General features: G+C 40.8%; 1 protein-coding gene across 1 annotated transcript in view; it reads left to right on the top strand.

Moving 5' to 3' along the window:
- F13A1 (coagulation factor XIII A chain) overlaps positions 1–20,288 on the top strand; it is a 144,539-nt gene that overhangs the window by 50,578 nt on the left and 73,673 nt on the right. The window contains exons 5-6 of the mRNA XM_057700513.1: positions 12,399–12,517; positions 14,943–15,050. Coding sequence (XP_057556496.1) covers positions 12,399–12,517; positions 14,943–15,050 — 227 coding nt within the window. The remainder of the gene's footprint in view (positions 1–12,398; positions 12,518–14,942; positions 15,051–20,288) is intronic.

The raw sequence follows: 20,288 nt of genomic DNA, 5'->3' as shown, positions 1-20,288 counted from the left end.
GTGACCTTCTCATTTTTCCCATCCTGTGGTTTTCCCAGCCTAGAAGCCAAAGCATAATCTGACCAGGGGGTCTGTCTGATGAACCCCCCACACAACCAAATACATTGTAGCCTGACAACCACCCGGTTTCCTGCTTGCATGTACTAATTTATAAGGAGGGACTCAGAGATACGGTCTGGCAGTTAGAAAGTAGATAAAAAGAGAGGCCATTGCCCAAGTAGAAAAGATAACAAAAGAGGAAATCAGAAGTGGTCAAAATAAAGCCAGGTGAGCAAGATGTGGAAAACACCACACACTCGGCGTGGAAGTGATGTCCAAGAGGTCCGAGGACACTGGGCTGAAAATTACACAGGCAAGCACAGCGCTGATTGATGAAGGACGTTCCGCGGTGCTGCTGGCGGCCCTTCAGCTTGCTTCACATTCATAGGCAATTTATCCTCCTTAATCACTAAATCGTTAGTGCAGATCAATAGCAGCACCACGTTACTGAGGGCGGGGGGCGGGGGGGATGTAGCGAGAATTATTGGTGAGCTTTTTAATTCAATTGTGTTAACCAGGCTTCAGATCCCTTCCAGGAAGGAGCCCTGCTCTGGGTGTTGGAGAGACCACTGTACCCACAAAGGCAGCAGGAGTGGGCTGGGCATTTATTGTGAAGCCATCTTATTTTTCTGACCATCCGGGAACTCTGAATTGTTGAATGTATTCCCCTACTTAAAGTCAAACTCTTCCAGATTGGTAGTCTAGCATTTGTGCCACAGAGTGTGTTCCGAAAGATTCCAACCTCCCGTCCTGTGCTCAGTACTTGGGTCAGTATTTGATTGTTGTGCTGGGTAGGGCATCAGTCATGTTCATCACTTGTTTCCCACCTCATTCCCCACCACTGAGATACATCCAGGCTTCATCTTACCACCCAGCCCAGTGCCTGGTACATTCTACATGTTTAATAAATGTTTGCTGCATTGATTTAATAATTCCAAGTAAATGCTTTTTAGGTTCACTGCACCTATCACCACAGAGAAGCTGTAAGTGTAATTTCACACCTTACCATCTTGAAAAAAGTCAAAGTCATATATGGTGTGTGGGGGACATGTGTTGTGGGTACATGTGTGTGTGGATTTCTCTCTCTTTTAGCACCTGACACTAAATTAGCATCTGGTATTTCTAACTTTTTATTCAATATGATTTTTGCATTTTCCTTTCAACAAAGAAATCAGTTAAATTTAGGGTAAAGGAATTAATTCCCAATGTCTGGATGCTTTTAATAGTAAAAACAAATGACCAACTTGTATTCTATTATGGCATTCGTCCTTACACTATTTGCTTTGTAATAATATGTAGTCTTTTAGACCCTTCTTTACAGAATGGAGTCATGTAGCAGCCTTGGTATTCCCGGGGTAACAATGAACAACACCCCTTTCTCTGGGAGACCCTTGAGCCCAGACCAGAATGTACACCCTCAGGCTAGCACCACGCATCCATCAATCCACAAATATGGATAACATATCTCCCCCAGTGCTCATGACAGCATAATTACCCGTGGGCACGACAACAATATTACGTATTCATTCACACGTATTAAGGATCAATGCTGAAGTAGGCGCTGGGAACATGGCAGCGAAAAAGACAATCTTTGTCCTCAAAGAGCATCTAGCAAAGGTTTCCCTAATGTGCTACTCATAAACATGAGTTACAACTCTTTAAAGCACTGAAAGAAGTCCTGGCACAACAAGACATGTAATAGGGGCACGGAACCTCATTGGGGAGTGGGGAGAGACAGGTCCGAGGGTTTTCTTTGTACTCTCTCCAGCCCCTAGAACAGTGCTTGCATACAATACAGTCAGATAGTTGGTCAACTGAATTTTTATGAAGTTTTCATAAAGCTGATGTGAAAATGTTAAGCCCTTATTTATTCTAACCTTCTATTTGATGAAATAGCATATATCTCTCTTGTAAGTGTCTAAATCATTAAAGCCCCATTCATCCTTCTTGTACCAAGTGAGCATTATCGGGTGTGACACTGCAATCAGAAGGGATCCGAGAGAGCTCACATGAAACGTTATTTTCAGTGGCATATAGGTGACCCCAGCTTCAAGGTCCAAAGCTGTTTCTGGAGGGAGCAGAGTTAGATGGTCTATTCCATGAATTTAGCTGCCAATTCATATCGTTTATAATTCCTTAGGTGGGTAGTTTTTTTATGTCTTCAAAGGATGCTCAAAGCCGGTATCTTCTGCATCCTGGGTTTCGGGAAGCAGGATCCTTCCCCCATGCCAGGCCCTGAGTTACTGCTCACCAGTGTTTTTCTGGACTGAATTGATAACCACCACTCCGAGAGGCAGAGAGAGGATTATTAGTCTCATATTTCAAGAGAAAAAAAAAAAAAAAAAACCAGACCCTGTGCTGTTGCATAAAATTTTCAAGGTCATATAGAACATCAGGAAACAACCTGGGGCTAAAACCTGGATACCCTGATTTGGTCAGGGTAAGCTCTTTTGTTATCAGAACCAGAACCATGGGTATCCTGTATTGTGTAATAAGAGAAACAAGAAAATAGATGCTGGCCAGAAGCTTCTAGGATGTTCTAATCAACACTGGGAAATCCTGCCGTTAAAAATAAATAAATAAAAATAAATAAAACCAGATTGATAGCTAAAAGATCACACATGTTTCCTTTGCCAAAAATAAAAGAAAAAAGAAAAAGAAATTAAGCATCCCAGCAAGGGCACAGTCTCCCTTTGAGGATATGCTCTAAGTTGTAGAATTGCTTCATGAATAGTAGTCTGTCTTCTGAAGATATTTAAGTACACGAAAAAGTCCTTAACCAGCAAAACTGGAAAAATAGCACAAATCAAATACACTTCCCCAGCTGGCCTGAGCTGTAATGCACTGCAGCGTGTTTGCAGGGGACGTACACAGACCCAGTTGTTGAGGAATTGCTTGCCTGTGTTTCATGGGCTGGTTCCATTCCAGAGTTCACAGGTACAAAGGCAGGCCTCTAGAGAGGCTGAATTAAACCATTTTAGGAAGACAGTGGCTCTGGACCCTTCCAGAAAAAAACAGACCCCAACTCAGGGAATGCCATTCCGTAACGCACTCCAGGGTTTCCCCATTCCTGTAAGTGGGAACCATATGCCTGTAGCACACACCACCCCTTCTGATTTACTGTGAGATGGAAAAACACACACGAAGACGGGGATCTGGAGTCACACCTGCTCCACAGAGGAAGCCGCTCCCTTGAAGACTGATTACACTCACCCAGCACGTCTTCCCTCTTTCCTTAGTGATGCTCAGCTTTTACATAGAGAGGCAAGGACAAGTCATTCCTAATCCCGCACTCAGAATTTCTCCCTTCACCAAAAAGGTGAGACATTTTGCCTTTTTGAAGAGGCCAGGCCATTATTTCTTCTAAAGGATCAGAAACAGAACCAAACTCTGATTTAAGCCGTTCGGCAGGCCCTTTGCAGATCAAATGCACACTAGCGTTCCTGGCTCTACAATTTTCTTTGGTCCCTTTCCTGGGCTTGACTTTAACGACCTTAGAAATGGGACTTGCTTTAACTTTAAAATCGCATGTAAATAAGCAAAAGGAAATTTTCAGCCCAGGTGGTGATGAATAGCCCTCATTCTCCCTGAGAGGTTACACAGACGCTAAAATCAATAGGCTCAGCATTCATTTTTACATGTTTGTTATAAATTCTTACTTTCTCTGGGGGGGAGGAGGCAAGTGGTAATTTCCAAGGGTGCCAGAAATCAGCCCTATAAGTGAGTCCCAGCATTTCTCAGCCCACAATTTTCTTTTTCGAACTCCTCCACGACTCCCACAGAGGAATCGTAAGATAAATGAGGCCATTCCTCTTGACTACTTGCCTCTTGTACGTCACCCTGGAAGAGTGGTTATTTACAAGGCGCTTTGAAGGTCTGTGCTGGTGGCAGAGGTGCTGGGTAAGGCGGGCGGAGGTATTATTCCACATTTACTAAGGGCGCCGTGCTTCCTTTTGAGTTTCGTTGTGGTGGTGGTTGCTTGCCAGAGGTCACTTAGGATCAAGAGGAGGTCAGCAGGTCCATGGTGCTGCTATTTCAGCTCTGTGAGCTCTCTAGACCTAGCTTCTCCTATCAGCTGTCACGCGATGGAGAGTGTAATCCCCGCACTAACTTAAGAGCGCGAGCGCGTGTGCGGGCGGGCGCGCCCGCGCACACACACACACACACACACACACCCCTCTGCTTTCTATCAATAACTGTTCCGATTGTTGGGTGACTAGAACAGTGAGCTGTTTGTCAGTGCGTTTTTCCTTTTAATAGTACAATAGTATCCTTCATGCCCCCCAGATCTAAAAAAACCTTACCACACTTCTCAAAGTAACAAAAAAAAATGTAAAAACAAAGACAGCACCAAAAGAAACCAACAACAAAAATCTCAGGAGGCAAATGATTAACTTTTCCGATTTTTGTCAGCCTATCAAACATAAAGAGTTTTTTGGAGTTTCCATGGTGATGTAATCATCTTTTTTTTTAACCCTAGCTTTGGACAACTATATTTTAAAGTGACAGATCTGAATAAAAACAGGGGAAAGAAAGCTCTGCTTTCCACACTCAATCTTCTTTTAAAATCATAAATAAGTTTAAAATTAAAATCAAGGCTCCCCATTGCCTTGTTGTGGATTCATGAGTATGCCCGCCCGTTTTGAGGTAAGAATTAATTCAGCGGCTGGAAGGAAAAGGGTGGTCTAGTCTCAAGCTACAGCACTCCTTCCTATTCATGGTTTGCCCCCTAAATTTATGACTTACCATCAATCATAACCCAAAGCCCAAAAGTAAATCCTTCATTTTCTTGGACTTCTCTCTCACTCTACATGCTCCAGACATCCATCCCCATCTCTCATTCTTGCAGCTGGCTTTTATTGTGCCATGTTCCCAGACACACCATGCTGGGCGCTGTGGAGACAGTGCACTCATCCCCTGGACTCAGAGTCCTAGTCTATTGGGGGACAGCTTAGTATTCAAATCTTGGCTTCACCTCTTACCTGCTCTATGACCTTGGGAAAGTTGCTTCTCTCTTCCTCAGTCTCCTCATCTCTAAAATGGGGGAAATATAATACCTTCCTCTTAGAGATGTTATGAGTTCTAATGAGTTTGATTTTGTACCACACTTAGAAAGTTTCTGGTATGGAGTCAATACTAAACACATACTTGTTCAAGAAATCATTAAATCACAGGACAGTATATAGTGGCGTAAATGTCACTGCAGCCTCCACAGGAGAGTGCACAATAAGGCTTACTTAATCCAGCCTGTGCTGGGAAGAAAAGAGTACAGGGAGACTGAAACAAGGGGTGGGGGGTGGTGAGTTATGATTGTATAAAGATATTTAATAAGGACATTGATAATAAAAAAAGAGAACACCATATTGTTCTTTTTTTCCCCTTGCTTTTCTTTCTTTTTTTTTCAGATTTTTTTTGGAGTATAATTGCTTTATACTGTTGTGCCAGTTTCTGCTGTACAACAAAGTGACTCAGCTGAGCCGCCATGTTGTTCTTGACGAAAAGTTAAGAACAAAGTTGAACTTGTTAATCGCTTCCTAAATAGGTCGTTTCATGTAAATGCAACCACATTTAAAAAAAAAACTTTTTTTCTTATTATGAAAGTCTTATTATAGAAATAAAAAATAATGAAAGCATAAAAAGAACTCAGAGATCTACAAATCACTGTTGCCATTTTGGTGTACTTCCATCCATTTAATGTATTTTTGAATGGTTTTAATTTTTAATTGACAACTAATTGAATACAATGTCCTTTAAAATATACACACATGTATGTGTGTAAATGGTAAAAAGTGGCCTTTCCTTTTCACCTACCCTCCAATCCTAGAGAATCCCCAGAAAAAAACAACTTTAACTGTGTATTTCATTACAGATACTGTGCTAGAAGTTTACATATTAAAGTCCATATATACATCTATATTTGGAGTTTGGATTTTATTAACCACCAATGGGATTGTGTTATGCATGTTACTCTGTACCTTACTTTCTTGTGTATCTTGGAGAGTTTTCTATATCAGTACCAGCACATTCTTTTTAATGACTGCTTATTACGGTTGTACCATAACTGATTTGGTCTTTGATTTACAAATATTTAGATTTCTTCCCATTTTCATTATAGTATACCATGCTACATTGAATGTTTCACATGCATTCCGTACAAATGTATTTCTGTAGCATAGATACCTAGAAATATCATTGCTTGGTCAAAGTAAATTCACATTTTAGATTTGCATAAATACTGCCAATTTTTTTTAAAAGGATGCAGTAGTTTATAATACAGCCACAGCACACAAGAGTAGCCATTTCTTCATACCATCATTGGCACTAAGTGTTACCATGTACTTTACTACATGCCAATATGCTAGGCAAAATATGGTATTTATAAGTCAATAGCAAAAAAAAATTTTTTTTAATGGGCAAAGAACCTGAATAAATGTTTCTCCAAAGAAGATAGAAAAGCCAACAGGTACATTAAAAGATGCTCAACATCACCAGTCGTTAGGGAAATGCAAATTAAAACCACAATGAGATATTACCTCACTGCTGTTAGAATGGCCATCATCAAAAAAGGCAAGAGAGAACAAATGCTGGCATAAGCGTGGTGTTTCTCTAACCCCTATATTTTCTATTAAGCGGTTAGTTCACTCTAGAGACTCAGTCAGATTCATCTATAAGCGAATCATTTTCTTTTTTCTTTGGAGGGGGAGTGGAGAGAGCACTTAAGAAGCATATACTTCTTAAGCCCTATGCTGTGTGCTTCCTGGGGCATTCATCCCATCAGGAGACTCATAATGTCTGCTGGTCCCTCTTTTTGTGATGGTCAGATTTATCAGTAGAATCAGGTTTTATCAGCCTCATCCATCCATTATGAAGTTTCCCATTAGCCTTTTAACAAATGATTTTAGCCTGGATCCATTATTTCATTGGGGATTGCACAATGGTGATAGTCTCCTCTACCGTTCTTTCTGCATTTATTAGCATTAATTATTTCGGTGCCTTGAGGTAGTATTCATCTAAGAAAGTCTAGATGCATGGCTCTTTCCTTATTTCTAAGTTTTTTGAGTAGTGGGTTGATTCCTAGCACCCTACAAAGGTAACTAATTAATTTTTAAAATCACTATGAAACTATAAATGTTGAAATATTTCACATGTTCTGATATTTTGCAGTGATTATTATTTTTGATGTTCAAATTGTCCCATTCTTGGCCAATGGGAGTCTCTTCAGGTTGATTTCGGATTCCTTTGTCATGAGTCCTAGAATCTTTAAAAGCCTCCTTGTTTTCTGGTAGGAAGAACTATTTCAAGCTAGTCTTGTACATTTCCTGCCCCTGATCTGCAATCATTTTTCTTAAGGAGCCCAGTTACTGTTTAATGGGGGTGGGGTGGGGTGGGGATGGTGCTTAGAGATCATAATCTGGGCTCAAGAGCACTTGTTGCTATTACATTGGTTGTTTTTCCTAGTTCTTTTCAGTGGACAGAACTAAAAATGTGATTTTTAAAGAGAAAATGCATCATGAGTTGTTGATGCTTTCAATTTAATTTTTTTGCCAAAAATCCTTTTATTCAATATTTTTGTTATAATGGAATTAAGTTTTTGATTATTACAGTATGCTCTGATTGAAACACTTCAAAGTATTGCAAAGAACTAGTGGAAATAGGAAAACCTCTTAATAATAATATCAATATTTGTTGGTGAAAAATAACAGTGAATGCAAAAATCTATTTGTTGGTCATACGAGCAAAAGCACAACTGTGTGGGAAGAAATAACCAGTCTCTCCCTTCATATATATTCTTTCTTATTTTCTTTTTATATCTTCCCCAAACAGAGCTATTCAACAGTAGTTAGAATGGCCATCTCCGAACATTTAAAATGATTAAGTTCCCCAATGGGTGAACAAAATAATGACTAGTAACCTGGAACTCAGCTGAGTAAGCCTCTTTGGAGCCTTAAGTGGGGCTATCTTCCAGTTTCAGAGTGATACGTCCTCAACCTGTATCATCATTTTAGCGCAAAAACAGACATTAATGCTGGAGAGATGAGATTCACCTCCCAAGAGGATTAATTCAATAGCCGCATTCACTGAATTTCCCATTCTTCCTCCGTGAACTGTGAAGAAACCACTAGTAGCCAGAGGACCAGAGGGACTCCAGCTCCAGTAGCAGATGGAACAATACACCAGGACAAAACCACCTGGTTTTTGACTTACAAAGCCAACGGTAGTTTTAAATTTGCAAGTTAATTACAGACCAGCTACACCACAACCTTTTCAAATGGCAAAAGTAGGATAAAATTGTGTTACAAAAATATTTCAGAAAAAGTGTAGTCTAACAAAAGCACCGAAAATGTATCTTGCCCGAGGGAGGTCAGCATGGAAAAGTTATTACCAAAGCTAAACATTTTTATTTCACACAAACTATACTCAGAAATAGCTTTGAGACTGATTTCTGACTGAGAGTATCAAAGGGTTTATTCGTCAAGAAACAAATACTTTAATTGACAAGGATGGATAGAATGAGTTCATACTCATTAAGATTTCTGCAGTGTTAGGGTCCTAATGTAGATCCCTTAATGGCAGAATATGGTAACCATGAAATTAATTATTGCTGAAGTAGTTTTCAAATGAAAAAAAGAAGGAAAACAAAACAAATGAAACCTGACACAACCTGCCCAAACACCTGTAAATGTACAATTTCAAAGTTATTTTACAAAATACCTACATTTACACAATAGGCTCCAAGCAGCATTTTAAAATGAAAGTCAATTTATCCTGGCATGCTATAAATGAATAAATTACACTATTTAACGGATTGTTTAATGTATTTTATTTATTAAATTTCTTTATTTATTCAGTAAGCTTTCCTTTCTCTTGAGTCAGAAAGAGAAAAAAAAAAGATCTTACATATAATAGATTAAGAGAGGAAGTAAAGCACCCTATAACTTACAGAGCCAGGTGGGGGCTGGGAAGGGTGAGCAATCTTGTCAGTCTCTGTGATGCCCTTCAAAGATAAGACTCAGTCTTCTTCGAGCCATTTAATAAAGATGTTGAAGGAAAACTTCATTTTGTAATCTAGCCCTTTAACGCTTTCATTCTTACAGTCAGTTCAGCTGTCCGTCTAAAATAAATGTTGCAATACAAAGTGGAAAATAGATAGATTCATTGCCCTGGCTCAAAGATCATCAGTATCTTCAAGGCTAGTGATACAATTGTCAAGGTGCTTTTTAAAACATTGTAGCAGTTACGGCACCATCAGTAGACTGGCAATTCATCACACATTACCTGGTATATTATCAGTTAAAATACATAGACGAATGTATACATATACTTTCTTTTTAAACCTTTGTCATTCTTGAGTTACTACTTAATTTTAATTGTTTTAAATTATTTTCTGTTCTCATTTCCTCTTCTGTGAACTGGTTTTCCCTTTACTGACTTTCTTTTATACACTTCATGATTTTCTTATCAATGTATTGAAATTCTTTACATATAAGGAAAATTTACTAACATTTTCTGTTATTGCAAATATTTTGTTATAGCCTTTAGTTTTTGTTATAGCCTCTAGTTTGTTATAGCCTTTAAATTTTATTATATCTGAAATTCAAGTTTTACATTTATATTAAGTAGAATGTATTGATCATTTCCTTTTTGATTTTTTCTTCTATTTTTTTTTTGATAAAACTTCCTCACTTGGAGGCCAAATAAATATTCACAGTTATTTTATTCTGGATTTCTTACGCTTCGCATTTTTAAATTCAGATTCTAAATTAATTTTCAGGTTTTTTTAGTGTACAGAAAATTTACTTTTCCCAAAGAGCCAATTTTCTCAGCTGAATTAATGAACACTCCAGTCATCCTCTTTGATTTATAACATTTCCTTTGTCATAAATTCATTTCATAGATGGATAGATGCATGTTGTAACATCTATTTCTAGGCTATCTATTTTGACCCATTAATCTAATTTTAAACCAATTGTTTAAATTATGGTAGCTTATAATACAATCTAATATCTTATAGGACAAGTCCATAAACAGCTCATATTATAAGGAAAACATCTTTAAACATTCCTAAATGGCACTTCTAGACCTCAGTGGCCTTAAGAGGAGATTTCTATCTCAATAACAGGCATTTGAAATTCACTTGGCTAAGATGTTTATCATTACAATAGTTACACAGTTAAACCACTGCCATAAAGGAGTTTCTGCAAAGTAGCCTTTCCTTTTCAAACTGTTTTAATAGCACCTGGTGGAGGGCTGTAAATGTTGTGTATATAAATGGTCAATGTCCTTTCACACATATTCTGAGATTACTTTATTTTAAAATAAATGTATTCTTCTATGATTTTACTCAGAAATATTGACCTTGATATTTCTGTTGTCACTTCTTTATGTGTCACCTCTGCTTTATTCCACTTGGAAATGAAGCTGTCATTTCAGTGGAGGGGTCACATGACTGTATAGTGATTGCTGGTAAAACCATGGAACCCAGCTAGGCCAGAAGTCTGAAGCATCATAGCTCAAAGTGGTGAGGGCTGGGGGACAGCTGCGGCACATTTGTCCAGTAACTCTGATTCTTCTGCAATGATAAAATGGCTTGGGGTATATAAGCTGTTGATGCACGCAACAACATGAGTAAGTCTCAAAAGAATTAGCCTGAGTGAAAGAAGCAAGACCCCCCCAAAGTGTACATATCGTACAGTTCGTTTTATGTAAAATTGTAGAAAATGCAAATGAACTTATAGTGACAGAAAGCAGATTAATGGTTCCCTGGCAGGGCTGGGAGGTCAGGGAGAGGATTGGGAGGGAGGAATTACAAAGGGGTACAAGAAAACCTGTGGGGAGTTGGATATGTTTATTATTTTGGTTGTGAAATTATACACTTTAAATATGTGCAGTTTATTGGATATTAGTAAATATGTAAATGTGTGTATGTGTGTGTGTGTGTGTGTTTGGATGTGTGTGTATTTACAGTAGCATGAAACCAGGCAAATGGTAGGCAAGAGGAGAAGGATGGAAAGGAAGTTACAAGAAAGGACTGGAGAGCAGACAAGACCACAGAATCTCCAAAGGGTTCGATCAAAGCTGTAATACAGCCAGAACGGGGATCCAAGCCGGTTGGACAGAGCAGCAGTTGGCAAACTTTCATGTACACACAAATCCCTGGGGACCTTGTTAACATGCAAATTCTGCTTGCGTACGTCTGAGCTGGGGCCTGAGATTCTGCATTTCTCACAAGATCCCAGGTGGTGACAATGCTGCTGGTCTTTCCACCATTCTTTGAGCAGCAAGGGGCTAGAGCACTCGTTCTCTGCTTCAGGTGCATATCAGAATCACTGGAGAGCTTAAAATTAATTAATTAGTTAATTAATTAATTTTTAAAAAGCCCTGATGCCTGAATCTCACCCTTACTCCCAGAGATTCTGATGCAATTGATCTAGGGTTCAGCCGGACAATTCTAAAGTGCAGCCAGGGGGAACCACCACTACTCCAGAGAGATGGCAAAAGCCTCATCAGGGAATGAGGGGGAAAGAGCCCTGAGAAGGTCATAGGGTGGCAGGTAGGGCCAGAGTAATGTGATGAACCCTGTCCCCAGTCAGAACCCAAACTGACCATTTCCAAGCCTGCAAATTGACCTGAGTATAACGTACAACCTGTATGGTCCTGCCTGTGGTAAAGATGCTTTGGCTGCTTTCACACCTGGCCTGAGAATAAGTACCACACTGATTACTGAGTAGGCAGATGGGGAGATGGGGAGTGAGGTTTTCCTGAGATTATAGCTACAGGGAAGAAAAGTCCTTGCAATGGAGGAAGATGACCCAGGGAGGCTGAGTGAGCACACGCTTGCCAACACATGCACGAGGACTTCTCCTTGAATGGAGACCACACCCAGCTTCCCTCTTCCTGTCCCCGATGGGCCACTAACAGGAATGACAGACAATGCTGCAGGCTCCTAATATGCCCCAGACTTGTTTTAAAATCATTTTCAATTCTATTCACGCCAATAGTTTGGAAATTATTTTTGATTTGTATCTGCATCATAGAATTCTGATTCTGAAACCACCGATGCACGAGAATCCTAAAATGTGTAATAAGACTTGTCAATTTAATTGTGCTACTTGGAACTTAAAGAGCCAGAGTTTGTCAGCATTTTGCTGACAAGTGTCATCATTTAAAGACTGATCTTGGCCACTGATTATGTTCACCATTGCTAAAATTACATATTGTGAAATGAGCTACCTTTAGTGAAACAAAAGACTTTTTTTCCCATTTAGTTGAGTAGTTGCAATTTATGATTAAAACAAACTTGCAAATATATGAAAACCTTCTGGTCAGGTAATAGTTATTATGTTTACCTTCTGCTGCAGAGGATGCTGTGTACTTGGAGGATGAGAAGGAAAGAGAAGAGTACGTCCTGAATGACATCGGGGTTATTTTTTACGGAGACTTCAATGACATCAAGAGTAGAAGCTGGAGCTACGGTCAGGTGAGCCGCTTAGAATTTGTCATTGTCAAGGACAATTTTACTTCATATTTTTAGCCCCACGTATCACTGCAGGGTGCTGTGTGTCGATATTAGACAAGCACAATTTCCTGCTTTTCAGGATCTGAGACTCCATCATAGCCCGGGAGTAGAGATTTAGAAAGGCACCTGCATAATTTATCAGCTGAAATTCCATGTTTTTGACGATTACAACATTGCAGAGATTAGAGATTGTACGGGTGACATGGCATGCTGGGGAGAAATGCTTTGCAAACTTGGTACAGTGACATCTCACACGCTCAGACTCTGCTCTCCAACCTGGAATGAAGCTGAATGTTTCTTTTCTTATAAGGAAAGGCGTTTTGATAATAATGTAAAGTACACAGCAAGACAAGTGCCCAACTGAAAGAAATCACTTTTTTTAAGTGTTTGTATAAGATATGGCTAATTGCAGAAGAGTGTTACTGTTTAGTCAAAGGAGGGCCCAGCAGGCTTTCACCTCAAGACATTTTTCAGCAGCAGCCTCAAATTACTGTCTGGATATAAGGTAGCAAATGGTATTTCATTGCAGATATTCAATAGTTCAAACTATTTCTGCTTGGTATCTTTAACAATGGAGCAAATGAATATTTTTACCATATTTCCATAAGTGGACGCGTGTCCTGTGATTCAGAAATGACTTTGCATTAGCAGCGCGAGGGCAGGACAATGTGTTATTTCTCAGAGTTTTGGCTGAAATGGTTGGAATTGTGCACCATCGTTCTGGGTATCCGAGGGCAGATTTCACGGAACCCGGCCCCACTGGGTCACGTGATACTTTCTTGGCCTTGGATCCTTGTTTAAACTTCCATACAGGCTCTTCCTGCATCACTCACCCCTGCTCGAGACTGACCCCTGGGACCCCTGTCATCACTGGCTTTTGTCTTGTCCACCCAGCTTTACGTCTTGCTCTTTCTCACTAACTCTCACTAATGCCCAGTGTTCGAGTTTGCCCACCTGCATTTCTGACATCGTGTCTGGCTAAAGATCCATGTGCTCTTCCCCTGTTCTAGGATCCCTGCCTGACTCCCTGCTTCCCCTGTTCTAGGACCCCTGCCTGACTCCCTGCTTCCAAGTCCTCCCCTTCCTATGACCATTGTTTCTTGTCTGGTGTGATTCTATTTATGCCCCCAATATGACAATAGAGAGAGCGCTAAGAAGGAAAAAAGTCATCTAGGTGGATGGCAGGGGGACTGGGAAAGGGTTTCAAGCATGACTGGGTACTCCTCAGGCAGCATGCCTTTGCATAGACACCCTGGAGCACCGCCACTGCCTGTCTCTACTGCCATTTGAAGTCCATTAATTCAGGTACTTCGGTCCAAACAACCAGCCAAGCCAGTGGTTTGTAGTGTAGCTCTCTGACTATGTCTTTACCTTTTCAGTTCACTGCTGTCATGCGACACAGACACAGCTGAAAGATGCCACCTGATAAGAACCAGAATAATGAGTTCTTTATACACCTGGAGAGCTAGTGCAATTACCCATTTGTGCATCCATCACACCAGCTTAGGAAGCACGCAGAGTTGGTATTCTAACTGGATTTTAATAAAGAGTTACCTGGCAATTAGCCATTAATGTTGTGGTTTCTGTCCCAAGCCCTTGGGTGGATAATATGCAAAATTTCTGTGTTCAGGGAAATATCCTGTACAATGAGGTACAATATAGGTATAACCTTCTGATTTTGCCTTTTTTTCCCCTTGCTATTTTGTCTTTGTTCCTTGTTTGAAAAATTCTGGTGTCGTATGTGGCTAGGAGTTCCTTCTCAGGAAACTGAACTGACTACAGACTGTTCCCTTGATAATATAATCTCCTTTCTCTAAGCCTTCCTGCCCTTTCTTTGACCCTGGAGTCCACCTTGTCTCGGAAGAGAGGAAACCTTAGACAGACTTTCACTGCATGAGGTCTCCTACTATTTCCAGTGCAGACCTGAAGTGCCTTCCTGAGATGTACCTGAGAGCCATTTATTGTGAAGACGCTAAGGACTCATGTTACTCTTGCAGTCTCGAGACTTTGGCCTGACTTTGGAAGATGGTTCATTCCATTGCCTTGGTGCTGGAGCCAGTATGTTGGAGAAATCCTCTAAACTAACCCTACAATTTTCTGAAGAACTTCAAGTCACTTTTTGATCCTTGAGTACATCAGCTCGCTAGTAGTTCTGTCTATATTTCTAGCTAGCGTTTAAGTTCTTAGTCATTTTGCTTAAAAAAAAAAAAAAGGACGTCTCCTTGCTTCCACCTTAATATTTCATGCTAAAGATTATGAGTGATTACCATCTAGGAAATACCCATGTCTAAACATGAGGTTGTGGTTTCATTTTATTTTTCAACAGAGATTGTCTTGTTTACAGAGTGGACATTAAGTAGCTTCTCATTGTTTTTCCCCCAAATAGTTTGAGGATGGCATCCTTGATGCTTGCCTGTATGTGATGGACAAAGCAAACATGGACCTTTCTGGCAGAGGGAATCCCATCAAAGTCAGCCGTGTTGGGTCTGCCATGGTAAGAACAACCACTGATTACTAAAATCGATTACATGTCATTTGCCTCAGTATAGATGTCAGTTCACTAAGAGCTGTTGAAATGGTGACTTACACCTAATAAACTTTTATTTGGAAGAGTCTGTAATTCCCTGAACCTGTCATGTGCCGTAAAACAAAATTCTTATCTCAGTACTGTGTGTTGCTTTGGCTTCAGATAAATGCTAATAGGTGACATTATAGTATAGATCACTTATTCTTTTTTTTTTTAATTTATTTATTATTTTTTGGGGGAGTACACCAAGTACAATCAACTGTTTTTATACACATATCCCCGTATTCCCTCCCTCCCTCGAGTCCCCCCCATCCTCCCCCTTCCAGTCCTCTAAGGCATCTTCCATCCTCGAGTTGAACACCCTTTGTTATACAACAACTTCCCACTGACTATCTATTTTACAGTTGGTAGTATATATATGTCTGTGCTGCTCTCTCGCTTTGTCTCAGCTTCCCCTTCACCCCCACCCCCTCCCAAACCTCGAGTTCTCCAGTCCATTCTCTGCATCTGCGTCCTTGTTCTTGTCACTGAGTTCATCAGTACCATTTTTAGATTCCGTATATGTGAGTTAGCATACAATATTTGTCTTTCTCTTTCTGACTTACTTCACTCTGTATGGCAGACTCTAGGTCTATCCACCTCATAACATATAGCTCCATCTCATCCCTTTTTAGAGCTGAGTAATATTCCATTGTGTATATATGCCACATCTTCTTTATCCATTCATTTGTTGATGGGCATTTAGGTTGCTTCCATGTCCTGGCTATTGTAAATAGTGCTGCAATAAACATTATGGTACATGTTTCTTTTGGGATTATGGTTTTCTTTGGGTATATAGGGACTGAGAGTGACCATGACAAAATGCCAGCAACTATAATCAATCAATCAAGCAATCGATCAGACATCAAGGAGCACCCAAAAAAACCCTGCAAGACCCAACTTTTCTACATTTTCATACCCATAGTAAGAGTAAAGACACAAATGACTAATCCTAGCTTCTATTTCAATGATACCTCCCCATAGGGCTTTATAGTTTATGAAATGGGCATTGATTCTTCACAGTAATCACATGAGATAAGTGGGGAGGGGGTGGCATTACTCATGCCATTTTACAAGTTAGGAAACGTATGATGACAGTTTGTCAGTGACTGAGCCTCAGCTAGCACCCAGGTCTGCTGACTCCAAATCTAGACATTTTCTACCTTCCGTGCTGGTCTCTGCAGGAGATCCTGAAACGTCTTGGAGAATGCACAGACCCAGCAGTGGAAGAGCTTCCTGAGAGAGGAGATACGTTCTCATGAGTGGGAAGGTTGGGGTCAGGTGTGGGCGGTGGATTAAACTTGTTGCTCAAGTCCGGGACTGTACTGACCTGCGGACAGGTCCTGTGCAGCCCTGGACTGTACTGACGTATGAAACACACAGAGCCTGCCCTTGGTGCACAAAAGCAAATCAAATCTGGTTTACGAGCAGAATATTTCTGAAAAAAACATTAAGCTAGTGCTACTTCATGCAATCAAAGACTGAGCAAGAAATACTCCTTTTGTCACCAATTTCCTTAAGTTTTTTCTTTTTAATATCTCTGAAAGAATGCTGTCTTTGGTTTGCTTTGAGTCAAAATCAAAATCAAATATTGTTTATATAAAAATATTAGACTGAGAATGATATGAAATGTGATCTATGCTTAGCTCTTAAGAAAAAAAGATTTTTTATTAATAACTAGGCTCTGTGTAAATTTAAGAAAAGTGGAGCTTAAAAAGGAACAGTAAAAACTAACATCTAAAGGCAGTTTTGTTTTCTGTTGTTAGTTTCCGTATGCAGCGTAAACCATGCAAGTGAAAAGACCACAAATTCTAGAGAATTGGGTAATTTCTTTACAATAACTATTTATGACAACGCACATTAGACCTGCAGTCAATCACTGCTTTTCCTGTTTCACAGACAAAATTCCCCCTTTTCTACTCCTTTGAATTTATCATGACAGGTTTTGCAGTGAGAAGGGGAGCAATGGCTCGCGGTGGTTGGATAGAAACGAATCCCTTCTTAAACACTCTGAAATCGTCGTCCGAGCTCACTCACACATTGTGTGTATTTTTTAATAATATTTATTTATTTATTGGCTGTGTTGGGTCTTCCTTACTGCACGCGGGGTTTCTCTAGTTGCAATGAGTGGGGGCTACTCTTCATTGTGGTGCGTGGGCTTCTCATTGTGGTGGCTTCTCTTATTGCAGAGCACAGGCTCTAGGCACGTGGGCTTCAGTAGTTGTGGCACGTGGGATCAATAGTTGTGGCTCGTGGGCTCTAGAACACAGGCTCAGTAGTTGTGGCACACAGGCTTAGTTGCTCCGTGGCATGTGGGATCTTCCCGGACCAGGGATCGAACACGTGGCCCCTGCATTGGCAGGCAGATTCTTAACCACTGAGCCACCAGGGAAGCCCTGTGTGTATTTTTACGAATCTAGAGATCACTGCCTAACACAAGCCAAAACAAGAGGGACGCAGACAGGAAACGGCTGATCCAATTCTTTCTATCGTGGCATCTGGCCCAGTGGAAGCTGTTAAGTCTTGAATTAAGCACATAATCCTAATGCAAATGCTTGGGAATTTATTAATCATAAACGCCTACGAATTCTGATTTTGAAAATCTATAACCCACTCACAAGATTTGGAACCAGACAGAATCTATTTGGGGGCTTTGGTTTCGGGAGGTTTTATTTTTGGAGGGGGAGGCCTTGGGTGTTAGGAGAGAGGCCCCACCCTGGGCAATATCTCGATTTCCACCACCACCCTTGTTTACATACATGAAATACATGTTTGATAGTTTTCAAAATCTTTTTGCGTATATTATCTCTTTCAATCCTTAGAAGAGCTCTGTGAATCTTTCCAAAATCTATTCAGTTATAATGATTTTAGAAAAATAAAATATTGAGCCTCCAAAAATCAAAAAAAAAATATGAAACTTTCCCCCAAAATCAATTGTTTTCTGGTCACTCAGGGAGTTCCTCTCTTGTTCACAAATCCTGGAAATCTATCATGAAATTGCTGAGGGAAGTTAAGCAGAGACTGAAAGAAAAAAAATAAAACAAAAACCCCTCAAATTTCTCACTAAAGATTTGCTTTAAAGTATGAGAAGATGTATTTAGGGAGCCCAGAAAGAAAACATTCTGAAGTTGCTTGAGTTTAGCCAGGACCCTGGGTCCGAGCTGACGGGTCTGTGGATGTTTTCTAGGGAGCTCGTCCAGTCCACTGGAAGAACAGAGGGGGCTGTATGGTCATTTTAAAAGTTTTCAATCATCTCCCCAGCCTGGTCACTTAGGCAGGAAATTCCTTTTATAGGATACAAACACTGGAACAGGATACATTATGACACGCAAATTCTCCGGGACGGGTAACACATTGACTGCAGTTCATGCCAAGATGAGAGTGATGGAAGGTAGAAATTTCCTGGGATCAATTTGTGCCAGGAAGGAGTGGGATGAGCAGCCTGGTCCTGGTGGGGCACCTCCAGAAGGTAGAGATGGGACAGGAGGCAGGAGCAGATGACTGGGGCCCCAAAGACCAGTTTGCTTCCTGTTGTCATGGCAAAGTCCGGCAGTAAAGATTGGCGAGGAATTTGCAGGAAGGAGCTGGGTTCTCGGTGTTATATGAGCACAGATAATAAATAACTCCGGTTCTGCTAACTTTCTAATGATGATGGTAATGATAATGTGAATCTGGCTTTATAGGTCCCAGATAAAAGTCTCTACTGTCCAGTGTTTGTGACTTTGGGCCGTTCTTCATCGTGGGGGCTGTCCTGCCCACGAGAGGATAGCTAGCAGCATCCCTGGCTTCTACCCAAGAGATGCCAGGAACACCTTCCCCCACAACCAAGAATGTCTTCAGATATTTCCAAATGTCCCTTGGGGTCAAAATCACCCCCAGGGAGGCCCACACAGCACTAGACCCCTCCGAGGCTCAGTTTCCCTGCCTGTGCAATGGATACAACCCTCCCTTCCTGCCTGCAGGGATGGTCTATCGTCTTACCTTACTCAAAACCTGCTGGCTTTCCTTCCTCTGCTGAAGAGGAAGTGGAGGCTGCATCCTGTGGGGAAGGCCTGGTCCAGGTCACATCAGACCTCTCAGTTCTGCTCTTCCACGAACCTCCTATGTGACCCAGAGCCAATCACTCAACCTCCCCAGGCCTCACTTCTTCTTTAAAATGAAAGTTTGTTTCTCTACTCAAATCATATTTGTTATTCCCGGTGGCAGCAAGAATATCCTTTTCTTCTTCAAAACAATGATCTTTCTTCTATTTTTTCCCTTCATGCATTCAGGAACTTATTTCATTCTTATTTTGAGTTGCTGTTACTTCGCTTTGATGTGAAAATAGGAAAAGTTTATGACGATCTGGACAGCCTTGGGCTACTGGGTTTTCCCAGGAGAAAGAAAGTCTAAAACTCCTGTAATCTCATCGTCTGGGGATGGGTCCTGAGATGCTATAACCTTGCATAAGCAAACTTTTGTTTAGGCTTTTCTAAATACTGAGTGGTGCATTTTACCAAAGCTACACTGCAGGTTGATTTAAGAGAGAAAAAGTTTTAAAAGAGATTAGAAAAAAGAAGAACCTTGCCCAAAGTTACACTTCCTCCTTCAAACCACGTTGCTTGATTAATATTTGCTTTCCGTCTTTTATCTGATGTGACAGTCCCTACCAGGGCAACTGCCAGGAACATGCCAGGGAAACTTTAGAAGGATACTTTGTGCCTTCTGAAAACTTCTTTCTTTTTTTTTCTTAAAGGAATTTTTAAAACATTTTATTTTTATATATTTATTTATTATTTTTGGGTGTGTTGGGTCTTTGCCGCTGCACGAGGGCTTTCTCTAATTGTGGCGAGCGGGGGCTACTCTTCGTTGCAGTGCATGGACTTCTCATTGCGGTGGTTTCTCTTGTTGCAGAGCATGGGTTCCAGACTCTCGGGCTTCAGTAGTTGCAGCACGTGGGTTCAGTCATTGTGGCACACGGGCTTAGTTGCTCTGTGGCGTGTGGGATCTTCCCAAACCAGGGATCAAACCCGTGTCCCCTGCATTGGCAGGCAGATTCTTAACCACTGCGCAACCAGGGAAGCTCCTGAGAACTTATTTCGCTCACAGGGCAGTAGCAAAGCATTCCCTCACTGGCCCTGAATGACTGTGAAGTAACCAGACACGGACCCTGAGCCCTGGTCACAA

The sequence above is a fragment of the Hippopotamus amphibius genome, chromosome 11 (genome assembly GCF_030028045.1).
Source record: "Hippopotamus amphibius kiboko isolate mHipAmp2 chromosome 11, mHipAmp2.hap2, whole genome shotgun sequence".
Lineage (NCBI taxonomy): Eukaryota > Metazoa > Chordata > Mammalia > Artiodactyla > Hippopotamidae > Hippopotamus > Hippopotamus amphibius.
Note: the sequence above shows the minus strand (reverse complement) of the source record. Positions and strands in the feature narration are given on the sequence as shown.